We start from the raw sequence: 20,476 nt of genomic DNA, 5'->3' as shown, positions 1-20,476 counted from the left end.
CTGACAAAAACTACACTACAATTCTCAATCAAAGAGTTTCGTTTCTCTTCTTGCTCCGAGGTGAAAGAGTCTTTCCACCAGATGGTTTCCAGTTCAGTGATCAGCAGCCCCACTGCTAATAAAAGATGACCGTGTTTGTCCTGAGGGGCAGGTGCAACACTTTGAATGTGAAGAACAGTTCGGAAAAAAGACAAAATATGGTTAATAACTGGATAGGTCGAGGTACAGCATCTACAGTAGACTCACAGATAAAGAGCCCAAGACAGCATCCAAACATTTAATTTGATATTAACCCATTACACTCTCACAGTCCCTCCATTGTCCCCTTGTCATGTGAGCACATCGTATGACTTCCTGTTTTGCATCTACATGCAGCTGCACTGCATTCACTTTCAAAGTTGCTCAATCGTGGCACACATAAAGTGACAAAACATTCCAAATTCCCCTTTTTTGCCTCTCTGCTGTGTTCACTTCAGGTGGAGGAGTCGTTCATGATGGTCGCATGCTTCAGTTTATGCTCACAGATTTTTACTGTGCTTTTGTGTTGCACAGTGTGTAGTGCTGACATTTCCTGTAGAAATGAAGCTGGTGAGCCTGTTGATTGGTGAGTTTATATGATTAATTGCAGTTAACAGACAAGAATGAAGTACAATCAGATGCTTCAGATATAGAGATAACCGTATATTTGGGCATGACATTGAGAAAAAACCTATTACATCGTTTTGGTAAATACAATAGAAAACATGTTTTTTCCCCCTTCTTCCGCTGCAGGTTTATCATCTACAAGCTGCCCAGGTACCAGATTGGTCAAGTGGGCAGTGGGGTGGATTACATGTACCTGGACTCCTCAGTGGGGAGCTGGCAGATGAGTAAATTCATGGTGAACACAAGTCAAGGAGCCATAGGGAGCACACTTAACCAGCTTTACAAGGGAAAGGTCTACATGGTGAGATCATGTCCTCATTCTTTAAGTGGGGTTTATCCACTGATTGCTGTGTATAGAAACATTTAGACCCTCCATCAGGCTCTAGTAAGACTGAACAGAGCTGATGCTGGTGCCAGATTGCTGAGTAGACACTCTTTCCGTTTGCTATGGGGAACTGAGCCGAAGCCGGACATTAGCGAGCTTCCCCTGCCTGAGCAGTAAATAACACAGGCCTCCTTCCGGATCATTAGTTTGTATTTTATGAATTTAAACAGTTTTCATTGTCCAAAGATCACTCTCTATATGACCAAATCAAAAAACTGAGGGGAAAAAAAAATAATGATAATAATTAGAAAGTAGAAATTATACATTTGGGGAAGCAAAAATGTATCTCCCTCTTGTGTTTGTATGGTAAATATGAAGCTAGATTCTAGTTTTAAAGACTTGAAACAGAGAAAAAAGTTTGTCTGGCTCTGTTCGGAGATACTGATCCCACCTACCAGCTATATGTTATCTCTTTTTTTCAGCACATACAGAACCCAAATGTTAAAATGACACACTGTGGAGGGATTATGAGCACACCTATTTCCTATCCATAACCAGTCTTGAAAAGAGTACACAAAAGTAAAGATATCATGTTAAAATATTACTTTGGCAACCTTGAAAATCGTTTACTATTTGTATATAGTACATACATAAAGGGGGGGTTGGGGGGGTTACTGATTGCAGATTAGATACATTAATTTAGAAATGTGCTACGTTGGCTCTGATGCAACTTGCGAACTGCAAAGTAATTAGTAACCAAAGTTATCAGATAAGTGTAGCAGAGTAAAAAAAAAAGTCATCACCATGAGGTGCTCAGGCTAACAGTTCAGACTACCCCTGTTTCCAGTCTTTGTGCTAAGCTAAGCTAACTGTCTGCTGGCTTGATGGTATATTTACTGAACAAATATGTGACTTGGCACTTAACTCTCAGTGAGGTAACACAAGCTGCACATGGGCTGGATTAAACCAAGTGACTGAAATGTTTAAGAAAAATCACCCTCCACATATTGTGTATATAAAACAATGATCCCCCTCAGTCTAACAGTTCAGTCTACGCACTCTACAATGATGGACCGCCGATCCTGGATTACATGCAAGGATATGGACACACTAAAGGTACACTGAATTATGAAAATTCAACTTTTTTTTTCAGCAGTGTTGAAGGTTTGATATGACTTCAATAGGATGGATTTTTATTGTGCCCGTAAGAAAAGGCTGAAAACGCTACTTCACAACAGAACATGTTAGAACATTTAATAGACAATAGTATCACATTCTTTTCAGTACAGCAAACATAGTTATATGTGTGTTTCAGACAGAACATCATCATCTATGTTGTCCATTGGTTATGCTGATATGAAACAGTGTCGGCATGTGGTGCATTTGAAGACTTGTGTACTGTTTGTTTTTGTTTTTATTTGTGAGAGGTTTATTTCCAGGTTGATATTTAATACTTGCAATGCTTTGATTTTGCAAAAAAGAACAATCAATATAATTTCAGGGGGGAAGAAACAGGCAAAGAGCATCCGTCTGATAACTGCTGTTGACTCTGGGTTATCGACCTCCCTGACATGACTTTGATGAAAATGTTTTGGCATGCTGGTTTCGGCGTACGTGCATTGGGTGTCGTTTGTGTGTATCCTGCAGGGGTTCTGCTCTTTGACCGCTCTCAAGGTTTCTGGCTGTCGCACAGCATCCCCCGTTTCCCCTCGTTCCCTGAGAGGGGCTATCTCTACCCCTCTTCTGGCAAAGTCAACGGCCAGACTGCTCTCTGTGTGACCTACCACTACGATCAGTTCCTGAGTATAGGTGAGTGAACACGCATGAGGCAACAAGACTGGACAGTTCTGTACACACAGCGGACTGCTGCTTGCAAAATTCTCTATTTGCTGAAAAGCAAGAAAACATTTACACAGCGTCTGGACTTATGTCAGTCCATACAGACATGACTTGCAGAATGTCTTCAATGTTTGAAGGGTCTAGTCTCTTATTATAATTGTCCCCCTCCACTGGAAATCATGATCTAATAGGCAAAATTAGACAAGTATGATGTAAAAACATAAGAAGAAGAAAATTGGATAGTAAAAAAAATTGAAGACATGTTGTGTCCAGCATTTAAACCTTGTGAAAAAATATCGCTTATTAATAAGATGTAAAATTACAGAAGACAAAGCCATTTACTAGTTTCTAATCAACATGCATATTGGCTTTTTATTGGTCATTTTAAAGAACTCATTAATGCTGCAGTCTGTAGGACCATTTTCTACAACTACAAGGTCATTAAGAGTTTTCCCCTCAATAACCTCCTCATCGGTGCTCGTTGATAGTAAATAAGGAACTCCAAATATTTAAATGTTCACCATTCCTTTTTTGGGCCTTTTCGTGGCTTTATTAGATAAAACAGCTTGGAGAGATGACAACAAACAGGATTGGGGGGAGTTGACATGCAGCAAATGGCCACAGGCTGAGGATTTAAGGTTGGCCCTCTACAACTTTGTGTTGGAAAGGGAAAATCTGGAATACATATAGCATTAAGATAATTAACAAAATACAGGACCAAACAATTAAATTAATAGATGAATATGGAAGGAAAATAATCCTTTGTATAGCCGTGCTCATGTGGAGAGTGTCAACACAGATAAAATATACAGCAAATTGATAAGTCATTAAAACACAATCAGGTAAAATATAAATCAGCTCCCTATCGTGGACCCTTTGACACACAGCATCTCTTATTTCTCTCCTCCCTCTTCAGCAAAGCAGTTGGAGTATCTTTACCCACGTTTCTACAACTGCTCTGTGCCTGCGGCATTCTCGGCCGACCTGCCACAGCTGGTTCAGTTATGTGAGGGCACCAAACCAACGCTGACCTCAGATAAGAGTGCGCAGCAGCTTTTCACAATCCAAGGAGACAAGTTTGTCAGTTTTGTCAAATCCGAAAGCTTTGTGGATGGTAAGATATTCCTCATATAATCTTGGTCATTTATATTTTACTCGTAAGACATTTAATTGCTCATTTGCTGCTGTACAAAGAATATATACAGTGTTAATGTATTGCAACAAAAGCACGCTTTGGGAGTTTTTGGGCACTTTTCTGAAAATCTTACTTACTTACTTAATTAGTTTGGGGGATTTTCAGAAGACCCTGCTTTTTGTTGTAAAATAGAAGAAAAAAATTTGGTTCATGAGTGTAACAGACTTTTCAGTTTTTCTTTCTCATCACTTTAAATCATCTTATGTTCAGATTTATCTTGGGCAAGGTTGCTGCTCTAAACTCAGTGAACTAAGTGAAATGTAACTAAGTACATTTGCTCAAGGACTGTACTTAAATACAGTGTTGAGGAACTAGTACTTTACCTAAAGTATTTCCATTTTACACTGCTTTTTTACTTCCTCTCCACTACATTTTGGAGGTAAATATTGTACTTTTTATACCACTACATCTATTTGATAACTTTAGTTACCAGTTACTTTTCAGATTAAATGCTGCATCGGAGCCAAAGTAGTCTTTTTTAAAATCATCATCAATCATTTGTTGACATTCAGATGAAAGAAACAAACAGATTACGCCAATCAGAAAACGGCTGAATAATGGGAGAAGGAAGGGGAGCTCAGCACACCGCGGTAGTGTTGGTGTTTACATTGCTGGCACAGGAGATTTGCTTTGGGGTGGGATGAGGCTAGTTAGTTAGCATGCTAACTTCAGTGGATATATCTGCAACATAACACATAGTCGTCATAAAGTCAAAGCTGTTATATTTTCACATTCTATTGGCAATTTATTTAGTTTCTGAATGTTTTCAACAAAAATTCTTACATATTGCACATTTAATATAATGAGCTCAGAGCATGGGCCTTTTACTTGTGCTGTTAAACAACACAGAGATCCCAATCAAACTCCTAATTGTTCAAAGTTTGCGTTTAAGAGAATCACTCTCTAAAAAGACAGAAAATGGAGATGATCTTTTTTATGTCATGTGTGAATCCTCTTTTTTCATTATCAATAAAACTACCAAAACAAGAAACATAAACAATGTTTTAAACAATAATTGTTGGAATATTATTTAAAATATTCAACTATTGTTGTGTGTTTTATCGACTGTGTGACCGACATTTACCGTCTGCTTTTTTATGTCGTATTTTATGTCAATGCCGCTGAACTCAGCCCGTCTCTGTTATTCACTCAGACATCTACACAGGCTGGGTGGCTCAGGCTCTGGATGCCGACCTGCTGGTGGAGAGCTGGCAGACACAAGGTCACGAGCTGCCCTCCAACTGCTCCCTGCCCAGACACACCCTGAACATCAAGAGGGTGCAGCTCCCCGGACCGGTCCACTTCCAGTCCCACTACGACCACTCAAAGTGGTGCGTGTCACGGATCTATGAGGACCAGGTGACCTGCCTGGGGGATTTGAACAGGGAGAAAGCCCAGCAGTGGCGTGCTGGGGGGCTGGTCTGCTCCTTCAACCCCCTGATTTACAAGGCCTTCAGGCAGGTGGTGGACTGGTACATCGGTTGTTGAACGAGAGAGAAAAAATATTGGGACTGGATTTGTCTCACACAGCATCGTTTGAGTTTATTTTGAATTTATGGGACTAAATGTGGTGATGTGTAGAGTTAGATCTTGTTAGATTTATTTTTGATATTTTAGGGCATTTAGAAGGCACTTTTGTCCAAAGCAACTAACAGTAATTCATACATACATTCATGCACTGATGGCGATGGCTGCCATGCAAGGTGACGACCAGCACATCTTTAGCCAGGACACTTGGATATGCGGACCAGGGGAATCAAACCAGCAGTCTTCCGACAACAAGATGCTGGCACTACCCCTGAGCCACAGCCGCCCTCTTAACCTTGTTAGGGTTGAATTAACCATCAATTTAAAATAAAGAAAAGAAAATGTTAAAATGTTCTGTTAATTTAATTTCTCACTTCTTGGACAGATTCTACATTCTACCTCTGTGTTTGCCTTACCAGGAAATATGTATTTGTACAGCTATAGAAGTGTTCAGCTATATTAGTTTTCCTTCATGAAAGTCAGAATTTCTGGCAAGTTTAAGACCATGTTTTTTTTTACTTTCTCAATCTGGCAGTACTCAAAAAATACATTCATGATTCATTGGTTCATGCACAGAATTGTTTTTCTGTGTTCAAGTACATATTGAATGGCTGACAGTCTTTTCCTGTATGTGGTTTTAAAGCCACAGTATCTAACTTTATCACCTCAAATAACAGCTCCAATTTCATTTTGATGGTACAGTGTCATGTAATAAGGTGAATGGTGTCTCTATCTCAGCCACTCTGCCATATCACTTGTTTCAGTGAGAGGGCAGGATCACAGCGTTACATACATGTTTACTTCAATGTACAAGTTTTAAACACTTAACATTGTAATGATGTCATGAGTTTGTTTTGGTTGTAGTTAGTGTCTACGTTACGTCTGCGAACTGTTACAGACCTGGGATTTGGATTTGAGTGGTGTTTCACCAGCTGTGTGAATTTGTGTGATTTTCCTCTTTTCTTACAATGCTACATAGGCTGTATGACATGACTGTTCTGTTTGAATAATAAACATGTAAGAAACAAGGGTTTCAGTATCATCACTGTTGTCCCACTAAGGTCACTTATCTTTTTTTGAAGGGAGACCTGGCCAAGACGGTGACATAAATAAGTTACAGACAACACAATGATAAAGTCCCACAACCACATATCTCTCCACTGGACCTTGCCCAGTAGCCAGCTGTGAATCAGACTGGTGTTGTACTGGTGAGTCAGTGTGAGTGTGGCGTTTCTGAAAAAGAAAGCAGTTTGCTCCATGAAACCTTCCCTGAATCAATGAAGGACGGACGCAATCAAAATCCAATCTAATAAATGTTTTGTGATTTTACACAGGTGGAGACTGTGACCGCAACAAAATGAACCTTTTGTCGCTGCACTTTGCGGTGTTGCCTTCAGTTCCTGGACACTTTGTTGGCATGTTATCTGTTCTAATGCCCTGCAAGTGCCAGATGGGTGCAGTAAAGTCGCTCTTGTAAAAACTATTTGTCAAACCATCTTTCACTTTCACAAAGATCAGTCTTTCTGCTAACCTCTGATACAAGACTTCAGTTATAGGCTGGGTCCTACTGCGCACCCAGAGCATTTAAACCCCTTCCATTGTTCACATTTTACAACAGGTACATCAGCATTCCGTTCTTAGGATTGAAATCAATAAATCCTTTTCACTCAAACTTGTAACAAGGAAGTAAATGAAATAAATGAGATGTGGGTGTCTGTTTCATTGCAAAAGAGATGCACAGGTGACTGTGAAGAGAGGTGATGACGGCTGAATACGTGAGTAAAATGTTCACATGTTCAAAATGATGCTCAAAATACTTATAGATACAATGTTAAGTGTTAAAATGCATCTTTATACATCTACATATATATATATATATATATATATATATATATATATATATATATATATATATATATATATATATATATATACATATATATATATATATATATATATCAGAATATTTACTGCTGAGAGGAGACGCTGTTTTAATGTGATAGCTGTTTTTTTGTTGTTTTTTTTGACCCGTCATACTCTTGAAAATTGTTATTGTGTTATCGGGTGATTTTAATCTTGTGGGTTCAGGAAGTTCCTCTACAGAAATGCAGATCTCTGCTAACTCAACATCTTGTTTGAACTGACATTCTTCCAAAATCATTGGTGAAATTCTTGAAAAAGCTTTGAAATGAAATGACTATTCCTCATAACCACTAATGGCGGTGCCTAACAAAATCAGTAAAACATTCACAACAAGTTCAAGGTAAAAGAAATAACGAAAGAAACAGGATGAATGCAGAGGCACACATGGTCACAGACTGGTTTGATGAATGGGTAAACTATGCAAAGCATATGCTACTGGTATCAAGTCAATAGCAACATGCTCTCCTACTATCATTGTAAAAGCAAACAAGGAAATATCTTCTGACTGTGTACAATCTGCCAGTAAACTCTGAAGCTGCTCTGTGGGGCTGTGGTTGCCCAACACTACTGACACTTACACTGTTGAGGGGGAAAGTACCTAAGCAGAATTTGATTTGGGGCCCCCCTCCCACCACCGCTTGACAATTATTGACACAAATGTCACACTATAATGTTACATTATAAATTGTATTAATACAGTGACAGATTATGAACTACTGTCCCCCTGGGCACAGATGCATAAGGACCCCCCTACCTTATTTGTAGAAAGTGGGTGCAAATGGGGGAAGGGGGATCTGGGGGTCCTCCCACAGAAAATTCTGAATTTGGTAGTTGTGATTTCCTGTATTCTGGTGCATTTTTGGGATGGCCAGCTGGAGAAGGGCAATACCTAAATTCTTTCAGATTCATAGCATTTTGCTTTTTGACTTACTGAGGTAGTGATTTCAAGGAATGACTAGGGCTTCAGGGTGTCTAGTTTATGCGCATGACTCAAACACTGGCAGACACAGCAGTTGTAGGCAGGTATATGGATCATGAAATCAGAATCATCTTGTCTTGAATTATTCATTCATTCATTCATTCATTCATTTATGTCACTTGTTTAATTTATACAATCTGTAATTTTTTTTTTCTTGAAGTAGCCGCATAGTTCGCATATGCCTTGGGCTGGCCCTGTCAGTGAATGTCACACAGGGCGGATGTCGCAAGACAAAATGACAGAAAGGAAGCAACAAGACAGAAACAGACAGAGAGGGAGATTCGAATGAGGAGAAAAGGTGTGAAGTGTTTCAGCTTTGCACAGAAACCAACAGCAGAAATGTCCCTCAGAGGAATTCCCTTAACTTTTATTCTTTAAGTACATTTTAGAGCCTCTATTTTGTTACATTTACTTGAGTAAAGTAGTTGAATCAGTACTTTTTTTTATTTTTACCTGTTTTTAGTATCTGTACTTCTACTTGAGTAAAGAATGAGTGTCCTTTTGCCACCTCTGGTTGTCACCCATCTGTGTTTCAGTTACAGTGTGTAGAAAGTGTAAACGTGCACAGCTATAGTACGGTAGTTTTCTGTCATGAAAGTCAGAATCTCTGGCAAGTTTAAGACCAATTTTTTACTTTATCAATCTGGCAATACTCAAAAGTACATTCATAATTCATAAGCTCATGCACAGATTTGTGTGTTCGAGTACATATTCAATCGCTGACAGTCTTCTCCTGTATGTAGTTTTAGAGCCAAATGAGGATTATAACATACTCAGATGTAGTGTCTGGTGAATGAATGGTGTCTGTCTCCCTCCTCTCCCATCACTTGTTTCTGTGCTATGTAACTTCAGTGAGAGGGCAGGAACACAACGTTACATCTATGTTCACTTCAACGTACAAGTTTTTAAACACTTAACATTGTGATGATGTAATGAGTTTGGTTTGTAGTTAGCACGTACGTTACGTGTGACAAATTGTCACTGACCTGGGATTTGAAGGGAAACATGTCTGTAATTTCCCAGCTTGGGATGAATAAAGTATATCTATCTAGCTATGTCAGCACTTAGAGTTACCATGACCTGGATGACAGGGAACCATCAACATATACTCAGTAACAGTAGGGGGCACCAAATCACACAAAAGGCCAATTTACACATAACAATGCTCTGAATTTAATACATTTCTGTAATGGCATTTTGTATTTAACTTACTGTGAATTAAACTCTACATAGATGTTTTTTGTCCAAAACGAATTTTGAAAAAATGCAAGTTTATCATCACACACAATGTCCTGTTAAATGTCCTGTTATTTGTCTGAAGAATTGATATATTAGAGGGCATGAACGGGGGATTAATCTGTGGAAACAGGACTACCCCCTGTCCAAGTAATGCTCTCTTGATTTAATGTTCGTTTCAGGGAACAATGATGAGATTCCTTCTAAGTGTTGGGATCCTTTTTCAAGGGTGTGATGCAGATGTGAAATGCATGAATGACGCTGGAGACGTGGTTGACTGGTTGGTGGAAATTTTGAAAATTGGCAATTTATGTTTTCACCTATTCTCAGTGTCAGCAGAACACATGATGTAAATCTCTATCATTAGGTATATTTTATACAAGCTGTCCAAAGGAAGTGAGAATGGCTTGTCGTATCTGTATATGGACGAGGGCACCAAAGGATGGATACGCAGCAGGGAGAAGATCAACAGTAACACTGGGACTCTGGCAAACACTCTGAAGCCTCTTTTTGACTATTATGCCAGAAAGGTGACATATTTACGCATGTCTTGTACAGCACTTAATAATTAATACAGGACACTAATTCAGAGTAATGTTTTTTCATAGACTGAAGGCTTTGGATATATGCTCTATAATGACCAGCCTCCAACGGGTAACGCTCCCTCTTCATTTGGCCACAGTAAAGGTGATTGCAGCAGTGTTCCACCTTATTGCATCACAAACATCACGCTGCAACAAAACTCTCAATGTGTTTTTTCTTCCCAATGGAGTCGTGATGTTGGACAGACAAACTGGAGTTTGGCTCTCGCACAGTACACCAAAATTTCCGAAAGATCATAGAACCCTCTGGCCAGACAGTGCAAATAACAACGCTCAAACATTTATGTGTGTGACTTACTCCTATGATACATTCAACGAAATAGGTAAGTCACTGCCAGGTATACTGCCATCTGTCGATTGATCAAAGTTATTTGCCAAATAGGTAATCATGCAGTTGACATTCCTATTTTTCATCTGAATTCTTAGGATTGCAGCTCAAGTACATCCACGCTTATTCATTTGACTCTGACATCCCGACTACCTTTCACAATGAGCTGCGATGTGTTGCACAGCGAAACTGCTACCCAAACAAAGCACCCTGGTATCGTGTGAAGAAGCTGACTTCACTGGCTGAAAAACAGTTCTTAAGCTTTGCAAAATACAAATGTTTTGGGGATGGTGAGTGTTTTCAACACACATTTCAGGATTCAAGTATTAAGATGTCATGCTAGGTTGATGATGAAAGTTTATGAACAGAGCAAAATTAAGAAGAATTTTACACTTTAAAGGGGCTCTATGTAATAATTGTAGTCATTTAAATGTATCAAACACATGTATTGGTCAAGTCATGAAATATTACATCTCCCCCGTCTCTCTTGGTTGCCTCTTCAAGCCTGTGGATGATTTGTTTAAGTTATTTAATGCTGCTGTATTGTGGATTTCTTTGTGGAGGACTTTTCTGTGACCGTCTAAAGTATGTGACTTTATGCACATTCTCTTAGAAATGGAGTCTGCTAACATAAAGTAACAACCGGCTTCAAGCACAGTACAGAAGTTCCACAGAGAGCCTTTACTTGTCTCAGAAGTGTCAGGCTGCTTGTACTGTTGACAACAAACTATTCTCTGTATATCACTGCTTTTTTGTGCACTTTTATTCTTATGTATGAAGTGTATTTCTAGTATATTGTCCTGACTGATTTTTATATATCTATACATATTATGTTTCATTTTATTGTAGATCTCTACTCCGGCCTTATTGTGAACGATTTGCAGCAGGATCTCTATGTTAAGAGCTGGGGAAAGATGAAATGCGCTCTGCTTTCAAACTGCAACACCAAAATCAGTCATCCTGTGTACAATGTGAAGAAAGTATGGCTCCTGAGTGAGAAGCCCATCAGTTATACTGTCGATCACTCCAAGTGGTGTGTGACAACTGGTGGAGGTTGGACCTGCCTAGCTGATATGAACAGAGAAGTGAGTCAGATGAGCAGAGGTGGAGGAGTGATATGCACCAATGATGCTAAAGTTGGGAGGGCTTTCTATGCAATGATCAGACAGCATGAAACATGTAAACATGAAGCGGAATTTGAACGCAGAGAGCTTTAAAGGTGCAAGTTTTATCAAAATGTAAAGCAAAGTGTGGCTGCACAAAAACTAAAAGGCAAGACTGGAGCCAGATGTCACTTCCAAATAACGACTACGTCATAACATATCCAGACTTAATTCTGCTGTGAGCTGACATTTTGTCATGTTTTAATGTTTGGTTACTTATGTCTTTTGGGTTGGGTTTTATGTATTTTAAAAAAACTGCAATTAAAAATCATGGCATTAAACTTCTATACAATCATGCTATTATTACTCCATATGAAATATGGAAATTGGAATGAATGATTTTATTAATAATAAATTACAAATAATTTGTTGCTGCAGGTGTTTTCTGTTTTTTGTTTCAGTTTTGTTTAGTTTTTCTTGACAAAGGATGGAGTGAACGGTTTAAGGAACCCTGGGTAAAATTGAGCTGGCTTCACATGAACACATTCTTTGAGAAACTGTGAAAAAGAAGTCTTCATCAGAGTCAGATGGGCTCAGACTTCTAACCACACTGTATGTAGAAAAAAAGAGATTCAAACAGTCCTCAGACTTCAATGTTGATTAGCTTTTATTCCGTCAAGCAGGTACATAAAACACAGGTGGTCTCCAGAGGTCATCTACATCTAAAACCAAATGCACATACATTTATACCCCAACTATGATTTCCTAGTGTGGGCCTTAAACTCCTGACTGAGTCTTTAAATTTGTCCTGTTTGAGGAGTCACTTCAAAAAATCTAAAACAGTTCAAGTGTACGCTGTATAGGGAAAATTCACAATGCTTTACATCGCCTTTCATTTGGCACTACATTTTCTCAAGCGTAGAACCTCTGTATCCCTACGCATTAGCACAACTGGGCAACAGGTGATCTGCGAGCGGCGAAATACAGCGCGAGGCCAAGTTGCGGGACGAGAGGTTTACTTTCGATAAAAACGAAACTTAACTCTCCATATTCCTCCGCATTAGCGTAACGTGTATTTATAATCTCTCTTTAAAAGGAAGGAATCTCTGTCTGTCTGTGTCTGTGTGTGTGTGTGTGTGTGTATCTGTGCCTCAAATATCTCTGCGGATCAGGATCAGACTGACCTGATAGTTTCCACATGGCTGCTGCGTGGTTCAAGGGTGTGCAACGTCGCATTTGTTTGGACTACAATGATACCGTGAATAAATTATTTCAGAAAAGCTTTACGAATTCCGCTAGCATTGCTAACCGGAGCCACCACAGTCACATGCGCACCAGAGCCAATCACTGCATACCGTAGCCACGTGTGCACCAGAGCCAATCACTGCAGAGCTCAAGCCCACGACACACCTTAAGAAACAAGCAGATTTATACCTGCAGCGGAGCGAGCTGGACCGGGATTTTGCCGGCGGTTCGGTCCCGTTCTGTTCTGTGCATCTAAACTGACTGTTGTGGATTAATGAGACTAAACGAGTCCAGACCGAGTCTTTCGGGTCTGAGGAGATCCGGAGACACGCGGACAACAAAGTGGAATCGGAATCTGTGGATGTTCGTGTGTAGCCAGCTGCTAGCCCACCCACACGGCCCACCTCCCAAGTCAACGGACCGGACGCACCGGCACGTCCAAAACCGGACTTAGGGTAAATCCGCCACGCTTTGTTGCGAACATTGCCGTCATGTTTGCTTTGTGTCTGGTGCAGGAAGAAATGGTAAAAATGGGCTTTTGTCACGAAAGTGTCCAAGCAGCAAGTTTGGTTGTTGAGGAACAGGAAGTTGTGGGAGGGACGGAGGCGGATGAATGACAGGCAACGAAGGTCGGTGTAGAGACAGCGATAGAGACAACCATATTGAGAGTTGAGAGATTTGTGACATTTAGCGTGTTTGGAGTGTATAGTTAGTGTGTTATGTAGTGTTTGGTGTAGTGTGTTTAGTGTGTAGTGGAGTCGGTTTTTTGTTTAATGAGTCAGAACAATGAGGAGAAGCTGAATGTGGAGCAGGCAGTGCAGCTCTTCATTCAGCTGGAAGGAGCTCAGGCAGACCTGAGCATTGCCTGCATTTAAATGTAAATAGTTACATATAACTTTGTAAATTTTTAAAATGTATGCACATATTTAGCAAATAACAATTAATATTTGCATTATAAGTAATAAAAAATGGTTTGTTAAACATATTTGTGGTTTTCACAGTAAAAGAATCAAACTTTTTCTACTCTGATTTTCTGTTTTTTTGTGATTTTAGGTCCATTGTGTTTATACAGTATGTCAAAATAAAAGAATAACTGTACAGTCACACATGTGAGGTTGTGCTGAAAATAATGACACCAAGTAAATAGTTTTTAAGGTGAAATATAATGGTAACATCAAAAATAGTCAAAAACAGCCAATTATACCCTGGAATATCGGATTTCACAACAAACCTAAATATCCCTGACGACCCACCTTCAAAACACAGCCTCATTTGGCCATCCATGAAAAAACTACTTAACCTCCCACTTTTCTACAGGAATAAATATTTCCTACAGGCACTGCACTAGTATGTATAAATATGCACAGCTATAGTAGTTTTCAGATATATTAGTTTTCCTTCATGAAAGTCAGAATCACTGGCAATCATCTGGCAATACTCAAAAAGTATATTCATGATTCATTGGTTCATGCACAGAACTGTGTTTCTGTGTTACAGTACATATTGAATCGCTGACGGTGTTCTCCTGTATGTGGTTTTAAAGCCACAATATATAACTTTTTCACCTCAAATAACAGCTCCAATTTCATGTTGATGGTGCAGTATCATGTAATAAGGTGAATGATGTCTCTGTCTCAGCCACTCTCCCCCCCCCCCCCCCCATCACTTCAACATACAAGTTTTCAACACTTAACATTGTTGCGATGTAATAAGTTTGTTTTGGTTGTAGTTAGCGTCTACGTTACGTCTGACAAACTGTTACAGACCTGGGATTTGTATTACAGCAGTAGTGTTGCACTGGAGCGCCAAAATCCCACAAACTGCCAATTTTCTACATCTTAAGGATGATGTCATCAGTTGGGGCCTTTGACATGAATAATATGTGGTTTATTTCACCAGCTGTGTGAATTTGTGTAACTTTTTTTACAATGTTAAATAGGGTGTATGATGTGACTATTTTGTTTGAATAATAAACATGTAAGAAACAAGGGTTTCAGTATCATCACTGTTGTCCCACTAAGGTCAGTTATCTTTTTTGAAGGGAGACTTGGCCAAGACAGTGACATAAATAAGTTACAGGCAACACAATGATAAAGTCCTGCAACCACAAACTTCTCCACTGGACCTTGCCCGGTAGCCAGCTGCGAATCAGACTGGTGTTGTATTGGTGAGTTAGTGTGAGTGTGGCATTTCTGAAAAAGAAAGCAGTATGCTCAATGAAACCTTCCCTGAATCAATGAAGGACGGATGCAATCAAAATCCAATCTAATGAACATTTTGTGATTTTACACAGGTGAAGACTGGACCTTTTGTTGCTGCACTTTGCGGTGTTGCCTTCAGTTCCTGGACATTTTGCTGGCATGTTATCTGTTCTAATGCCCTGCAAGTGCCAGATGGGTGCAGTAATGTTACTCTTATCAAAACTATCTGTCAAACCACCTTTCACTTTCACAATGACCAGTCTTTCTGCTAACCTTTGATACAAGAGTTCAGTCACAAACTGGGTCCTACTGCGCACACAGAGCATTTAAACCCCTTATGCTGTTTACATTTAACAACAGGTATATCAGCATTCTGTTCTCAGGCTTAAAATCAATGAATCCTTTTCACTCTAACTCGTAACAAGGAAGTAAATGGAATATGAGAGATGTGGGTGTCAGTTTCATTTCACAGTGAGATATTTTGAAAGGCAGCTTTGCAAAACAGACATACTGTTCGTACAGGTGACTGTGAAGAGAGGTGATGATGGCTGAATACGTGAGTAAAATGTTCACATGTTCAAAATGATGCTCAAAATACTTACAGATACAATGTTAAGTGTTAAAATGCATCTTTATACATCTACATATATATATATATATATATATATATATATATATATATATATATATATATATATCAGAATATTGAAAAAAATTGTTGTTGTGTTATCGGGTGATTTTAATCTTGTGGGTTCAGGAAGTTCCTCTATAGAAATGCAGATCTCTGCTAACTCAACATCTTGTTTAAACTGACATTCCTCCAAAATCATAGGTGAAATTCTTGAAAAAGCTTTGAAATGAAATGACTATTCCTCATAACCACTGACGGCGGTGCCTGACAAAATCAGTAAAACATTCATAACAAGTTCAAGGTAAAAAAAAATAATGAAAGAAAATTATGCAAAGCATAGGCTACTGGTATCAAGTCAATAGCAACATGTTCTCCTACTATCATTGTAAAAGCAAACAAGGAAATATGTTCTGAAAGACTGATGTTCATCTCTCAGAGCTGTGTACAATCTGCCAGTAAACTCTGAAGCTGCTCTGTGGGGCTGTGGTTGCCCAACACTCTACTGACACTAACACTGTCGAGGGGGGGAAGTACCAAATACTTCTGTGCTCTAATTAAGTAGATTTTTTTAGATGTCTGTACTTTACTACATCATCAAAAACATGCTGGCTACTTTAGTTTGAATGCATTTGAGGGAAATTATCAGTTATTTTCATTTTGTGTTATTGCATGCCGCCTTGCCAACATCACAGGACTGGTTTCAACATGTCAGTGCATATCACACAAGGCAATGTCACAAGACAAAACGACAGAGAGGAAGCAACAAGATAGAAACAGAGATTCGAATGAGGAGAAAAAAGGCGTGAAGTGACAAAGGCTCACTTCAGCTTTGCAAAGGAACGGCCAGCAGAAATGTCCCTCAGGGGGATTCCTTTAACTTTTATATTTTAAGTACATTTTAGAGCCTCTACTTTATCACTTTTACTTGAGTAAAGTAGTTGAGTCAGTACTTTTACCTGTTTTAAGTATATGTACTTCTACTTGAGTAAAGAATGAGTGTCCCCTTTCGTCTCAAATAAGGATTATAACATACTTTGATGTCATAGTGTCTGGTGAATGAATGGTGTCTGTCTCCCCCTCTCCCATCACTTATTTCTGCACTACGTAACTTCAGTGAGAGGGCAGGATCACAGCGTTACATCCATGTTTAAGTTTTCAACACTTAACATTGTGATGATGTAATGAGTTTGGTTTGTAGTCTGACAATCTGTTGCAGACCTGGGATTTGAACTGAAACATGTCTGCACTGTGAGTTTGGTTTGTAGTTAGCACCTACGTTACGTCTGACAAATTGTCACTGACCTGGGATTTGAAGGGAAACATGTCTGTAATTTCCCAGCTTGGGATCAATAAAGTATATCTATCTATCTATGTCCACACTTAGAGTTACCATGACCTGGATGACAGGGAACCGTCATCAACATATACTCAGTAACAGTAGGGGGCACCAAATCACACAAAAGGCCAATTTACACATAACAATGCTCTGAATTTAATACATTTTTGTAATGGCATTTTGTATTTAACTTACTGTGAATTAAACTCTACATAGATGTTTTTTGTCCAAAACGAATTTTGAAAAAATGCAAGTTTATCATCACACACAATGTCCTGCTACATTATTCTGAAAAAAGCTACCCCCTGTCCATGTAATGCTCTCTTGATTTAATGTTTGTTTCAGGGAACAATGATGAGATTCCTTCTAAGTGTCGGGATCCTTTTTCAAGGGTGTGATGCAGATGTGAAATGCAGGAATGACGCTGGAGACGTGGTGGACTGGTTGGTGGAAATTTAGAAAATTGGCAATTTATGTTTTCACCTATTCTCAGTGTCAGCAGAATACATGACGTAGATCTCTATCATTAGGTATATTTTATACAAGCTGCCCAAAGGAAATGGTGATGGCTTGTCGTATCTGTATATGGACGAGGGCACCAAAGGATGGATACGCAGCATAAAGACGATCAACAGTAACACTGGGACTCTGGCGAACACTCTGAAGCCTCTTTTTGACTATTATGCCAGAAAGGTGAAATATTTACGCATGTCTTGTACAGCACTTAATAATTAATACAGGACACTGATTCAGAGTAATGTTTTTTCATAGACTGAAGGCTTTGGATATATGCTCTATAATGACCAGCCTCCAACGGGTAACGCTCCCTCTTCATTTGGCCACAGTAAAGGTGAGTGCAGCAGTGTTCCACCTTATTGGCATCACAAACATCACGCTGCAACAAAACTCTCAATGTGTTTTTTCTTCCCAAAGGAGTCGTGATGTTGGACAGACAAACTGGAGTTTGGCTCTCACACAGTACACCAAAATTTCCGAAAGATCATAGAACCCTCTGGCCAGACAGTGCAAATAACAACGCTCAAACATTTATGTGTGTGACTTACTCCTATGATACATTCAACGAAATAGGTAAGTCACTGCCAGGTATACTGCCATTTGTCGATTGATCAAAGTTATTTGCCAAATAGGTAATCATGGAATTGACATTCCTATTTTTCATCTGAATTCTTAGGATTGCAACTCAAGTACATCCACGCTTATTCATTTGACTCTGACATCCCGACTACCTTTCACAATGAGCTGCGATGTGTTGCACAGCGAAGCTGCTACCCAAAGAAAGCACCCTGGTATCATGTGATGCCGCTGACTTCAGTGGCTGGAAAACAGTTCTTAAGCTTTGCAAAATACACACGTTTTGGGGATGGTGAGTGTTTTCAACACACATTTCAGGATTCAAGTGTTAAGATGTCATGTTAGGTTGATGACGAAAGTTGTTTAACAAAGCAAAATTAGGAACAATTCTACACTTTAAAGGGGCTCTATGTAATAACTGTAGTCATTTAAATGTATCAAACACGTTTATTGGTCATGTCATGAAATATTACATCTCCCCAGTCTCTCTTGGTTCAAGCCTGTGGATGAGTTATTTAAGTTATTTAATGCTGCTGTATTGTGGATTTCTTTGTGAAGGACTTTTCTGTGACCGTCCAAAGTATGTGACTTTATGCACATTCTCTTAGAAATGGAGTCTGCTAACATAAAGTAACAACTGGCATCAAGCACAGTACAGAAGTTCCACAGAGAGCCTTTACTTGTCTCGGAAGTGTCAGGCTGCCTGTACTGTTGACAACAAACTATTCTCTGTATATCACTGCTTTCTTTTTGCACTTTTATTCTTATGTGTGAAGTGTATTTCTAATATATTGACCTGACTTATTTTTATATATCTTTACATAATATGTTTCATTTTATTGTAGATCTCTACTCCGGCCTTATTGTGAACAATTTGCAGCAGGATCTCTATGTTAAAAGCTGGGGTAGGATGCAACGCCCTCTGCCTTCAAACTGCAGCACCGCCATCAATCATCCTGTGTACAATGTGAAGGAAGTACAGCTCTTACGTAGGGAGTCCATCAGTGATACTGTCGATCACTCCAAGTGGTGTGTGACAACTGGTGGAGGTTGGACCTGCCTAGCTGATATGAACAGAGAAGTGAGTCAGATGAGCAGAGGTGGAGGAGCGATATGCACCAATGATGCCAAAGTTGGGAGGGCTTTCTATGCAATGATCAGAGAGCATGAAGCATGTAAACATGAAGCGGAATTTGAACGCAGAGAGCTTTAAAGGCGCAAGTTTTATCAAAATGTAAAGCAAGGTGTGGCTGCACAAAAACTAAAAGGCAAGACTGGAGCCAGATGTCACTTCCAAATACCAGCTCCATCATAACATATCCAGACTTAAAACTGCTATGAGCTGACAATTTGTCATGTTTTAATTTTTGTTGACTCATATCTTTTGAGTTGTGTTTTATGTATTTTAATCAATGAAAAAACGGCAATACTTTTATTTTCAAAATCACATCTTAAGCATTAAACTTCTAAACAATCATGCTGCTATAACTCCACATGAAATAAATTGGAATTAATGATTTTTTATTAATAATACATTTCAAATTATTTGTTGGTGTTTTCTGTTTTTTTATCTTTTGTTTTGTTTTTCACGACAAAGGATGGATTGAAAGGTTTTACTAACCCTGGGTAAAATTGAACTGGCTTCACATGAACACATTCATTGAGAAACTGTGAAAAAATAAGTCTTCATCAAGCCAGATGGGCTCAGACTTCTAACCACACTGTATGTACAAAAAATAAACCCAAACAGTCCTCAGACTTCAATGTTGATTAGATTTTATTCCATCAAGCAGGTACATAAAACCAAGGTGGTCTCCAGAGGTCATCTGCATCTAAAACCAAACACACATGCATTTATACCCCAACTATATTCCTCTCCTATTGTGGGCCTTAAACTTTGGTAACTCCCTACTTTGGGTCTTACAGTTTGTCCTGTTTCAGGAGTAACTTCAATCTTCATGAAAAATACACTATTAAATTAAGCATTTATTGATTAAACTCTATGTTTGTACATGTGTTTATTTATTTGTCCTTTTACAAACCAGTTTGCAAACAAAATGTGGTTATTCCCTTCCGCTACATATAAAAATCAATAAATACAAAACGAAAAACAGAATTTGTGGAGTGTGGAGGGAGGAACTGAGGAGTTTCAGCCTGCGGAAAGAAGCTTCTCTATGGTCTGGCCTCATTTAGCTCCTGTCTCTTCAAGGTCACCCCCTCCTGAATACACAGTTTGCTCTTATTGGTCAGCTCTCACACACCTGAGCCA

General features: G+C 39.1%; 3 protein-coding genes across 3 annotated transcripts; all 3 read left to right on the top strand.

Annotated features, from left to right (window-relative positions):
- Positions 1 to 410: 410 nt before the first annotated feature.
- LOC115590989 (deoxyribonuclease-2-beta-like) lies at positions 411 to 6,560 on the top strand. Its single transcript, XM_030432519.1, has 6 exons — positions 411 to 604; positions 772 to 946; positions 2,008 to 2,086; positions 2,618 to 2,779; positions 3,726 to 3,923; positions 5,158 to 6,560. Exons 1-6 carry the CDS (start codon positions 492 to 494, stop codon positions 5,490 to 5,492), a joined length of 1,062 nt encoding a protein of 353 aa, XP_030288379.1. The 5' UTR covers positions 411 to 491; the 3' UTR covers positions 5,493 to 6,560.
- Positions 6,561 to 7,249: 689 nt separating this feature from the next.
- LOC115590988 (plancitoxin-1-like) lies at positions 7,250 to 12,054 on the top strand. Its single transcript, XM_030432518.1, has 7 exons — positions 7,250 to 7,306; positions 9,852 to 9,949; positions 10,037 to 10,199; positions 10,278 to 10,356; positions 10,439 to 10,594; positions 10,698 to 10,889; positions 11,449 to 12,054. The coding sequence occupies exons 1-7, from the start codon at positions 7,292 to 7,294 to the stop codon at positions 11,814 to 11,816; spliced, it is 1,071 nt and encodes a 356-aa protein (XP_030288378.1). The 5' UTR covers positions 7,250 to 7,291; the 3' UTR covers positions 11,817 to 12,054.
- A 3,539-nt stretch (positions 12,055 to 15,593) lies between these two features.
- Positions 15,594 to 20,210, top strand: LOC115590945 (plancitoxin-1-like). The gene is made up of 7 exons (XM_030432443.1): positions 15,594 to 15,704; positions 17,461 to 17,558; positions 17,646 to 17,808; positions 17,887 to 17,965; positions 18,049 to 18,204; positions 18,308 to 18,499; positions 19,053 to 20,210. Exons 1-7 carry the CDS (start codon positions 15,690 to 15,692, stop codon positions 19,418 to 19,420), a joined length of 1,071 nt encoding a protein of 356 aa, XP_030288303.1. The 5' UTR covers positions 15,594 to 15,689; the 3' UTR covers positions 19,421 to 20,210.
- Positions 20,211 to 20,476: the final 266 nt, after the last annotated feature.

Source organism: Sparus aurata, chromosome 11 (genome assembly GCF_900880675.1).
Source record: "Sparus aurata chromosome 11, fSpaAur1.1, whole genome shotgun sequence".
Classification (NCBI taxonomy): Eukaryota; Metazoa; Chordata; class Actinopteri; order Spariformes; family Sparidae; genus Sparus; species Sparus aurata.
This window is presented reverse-complemented; position numbering and strand designations above follow the sequence as displayed.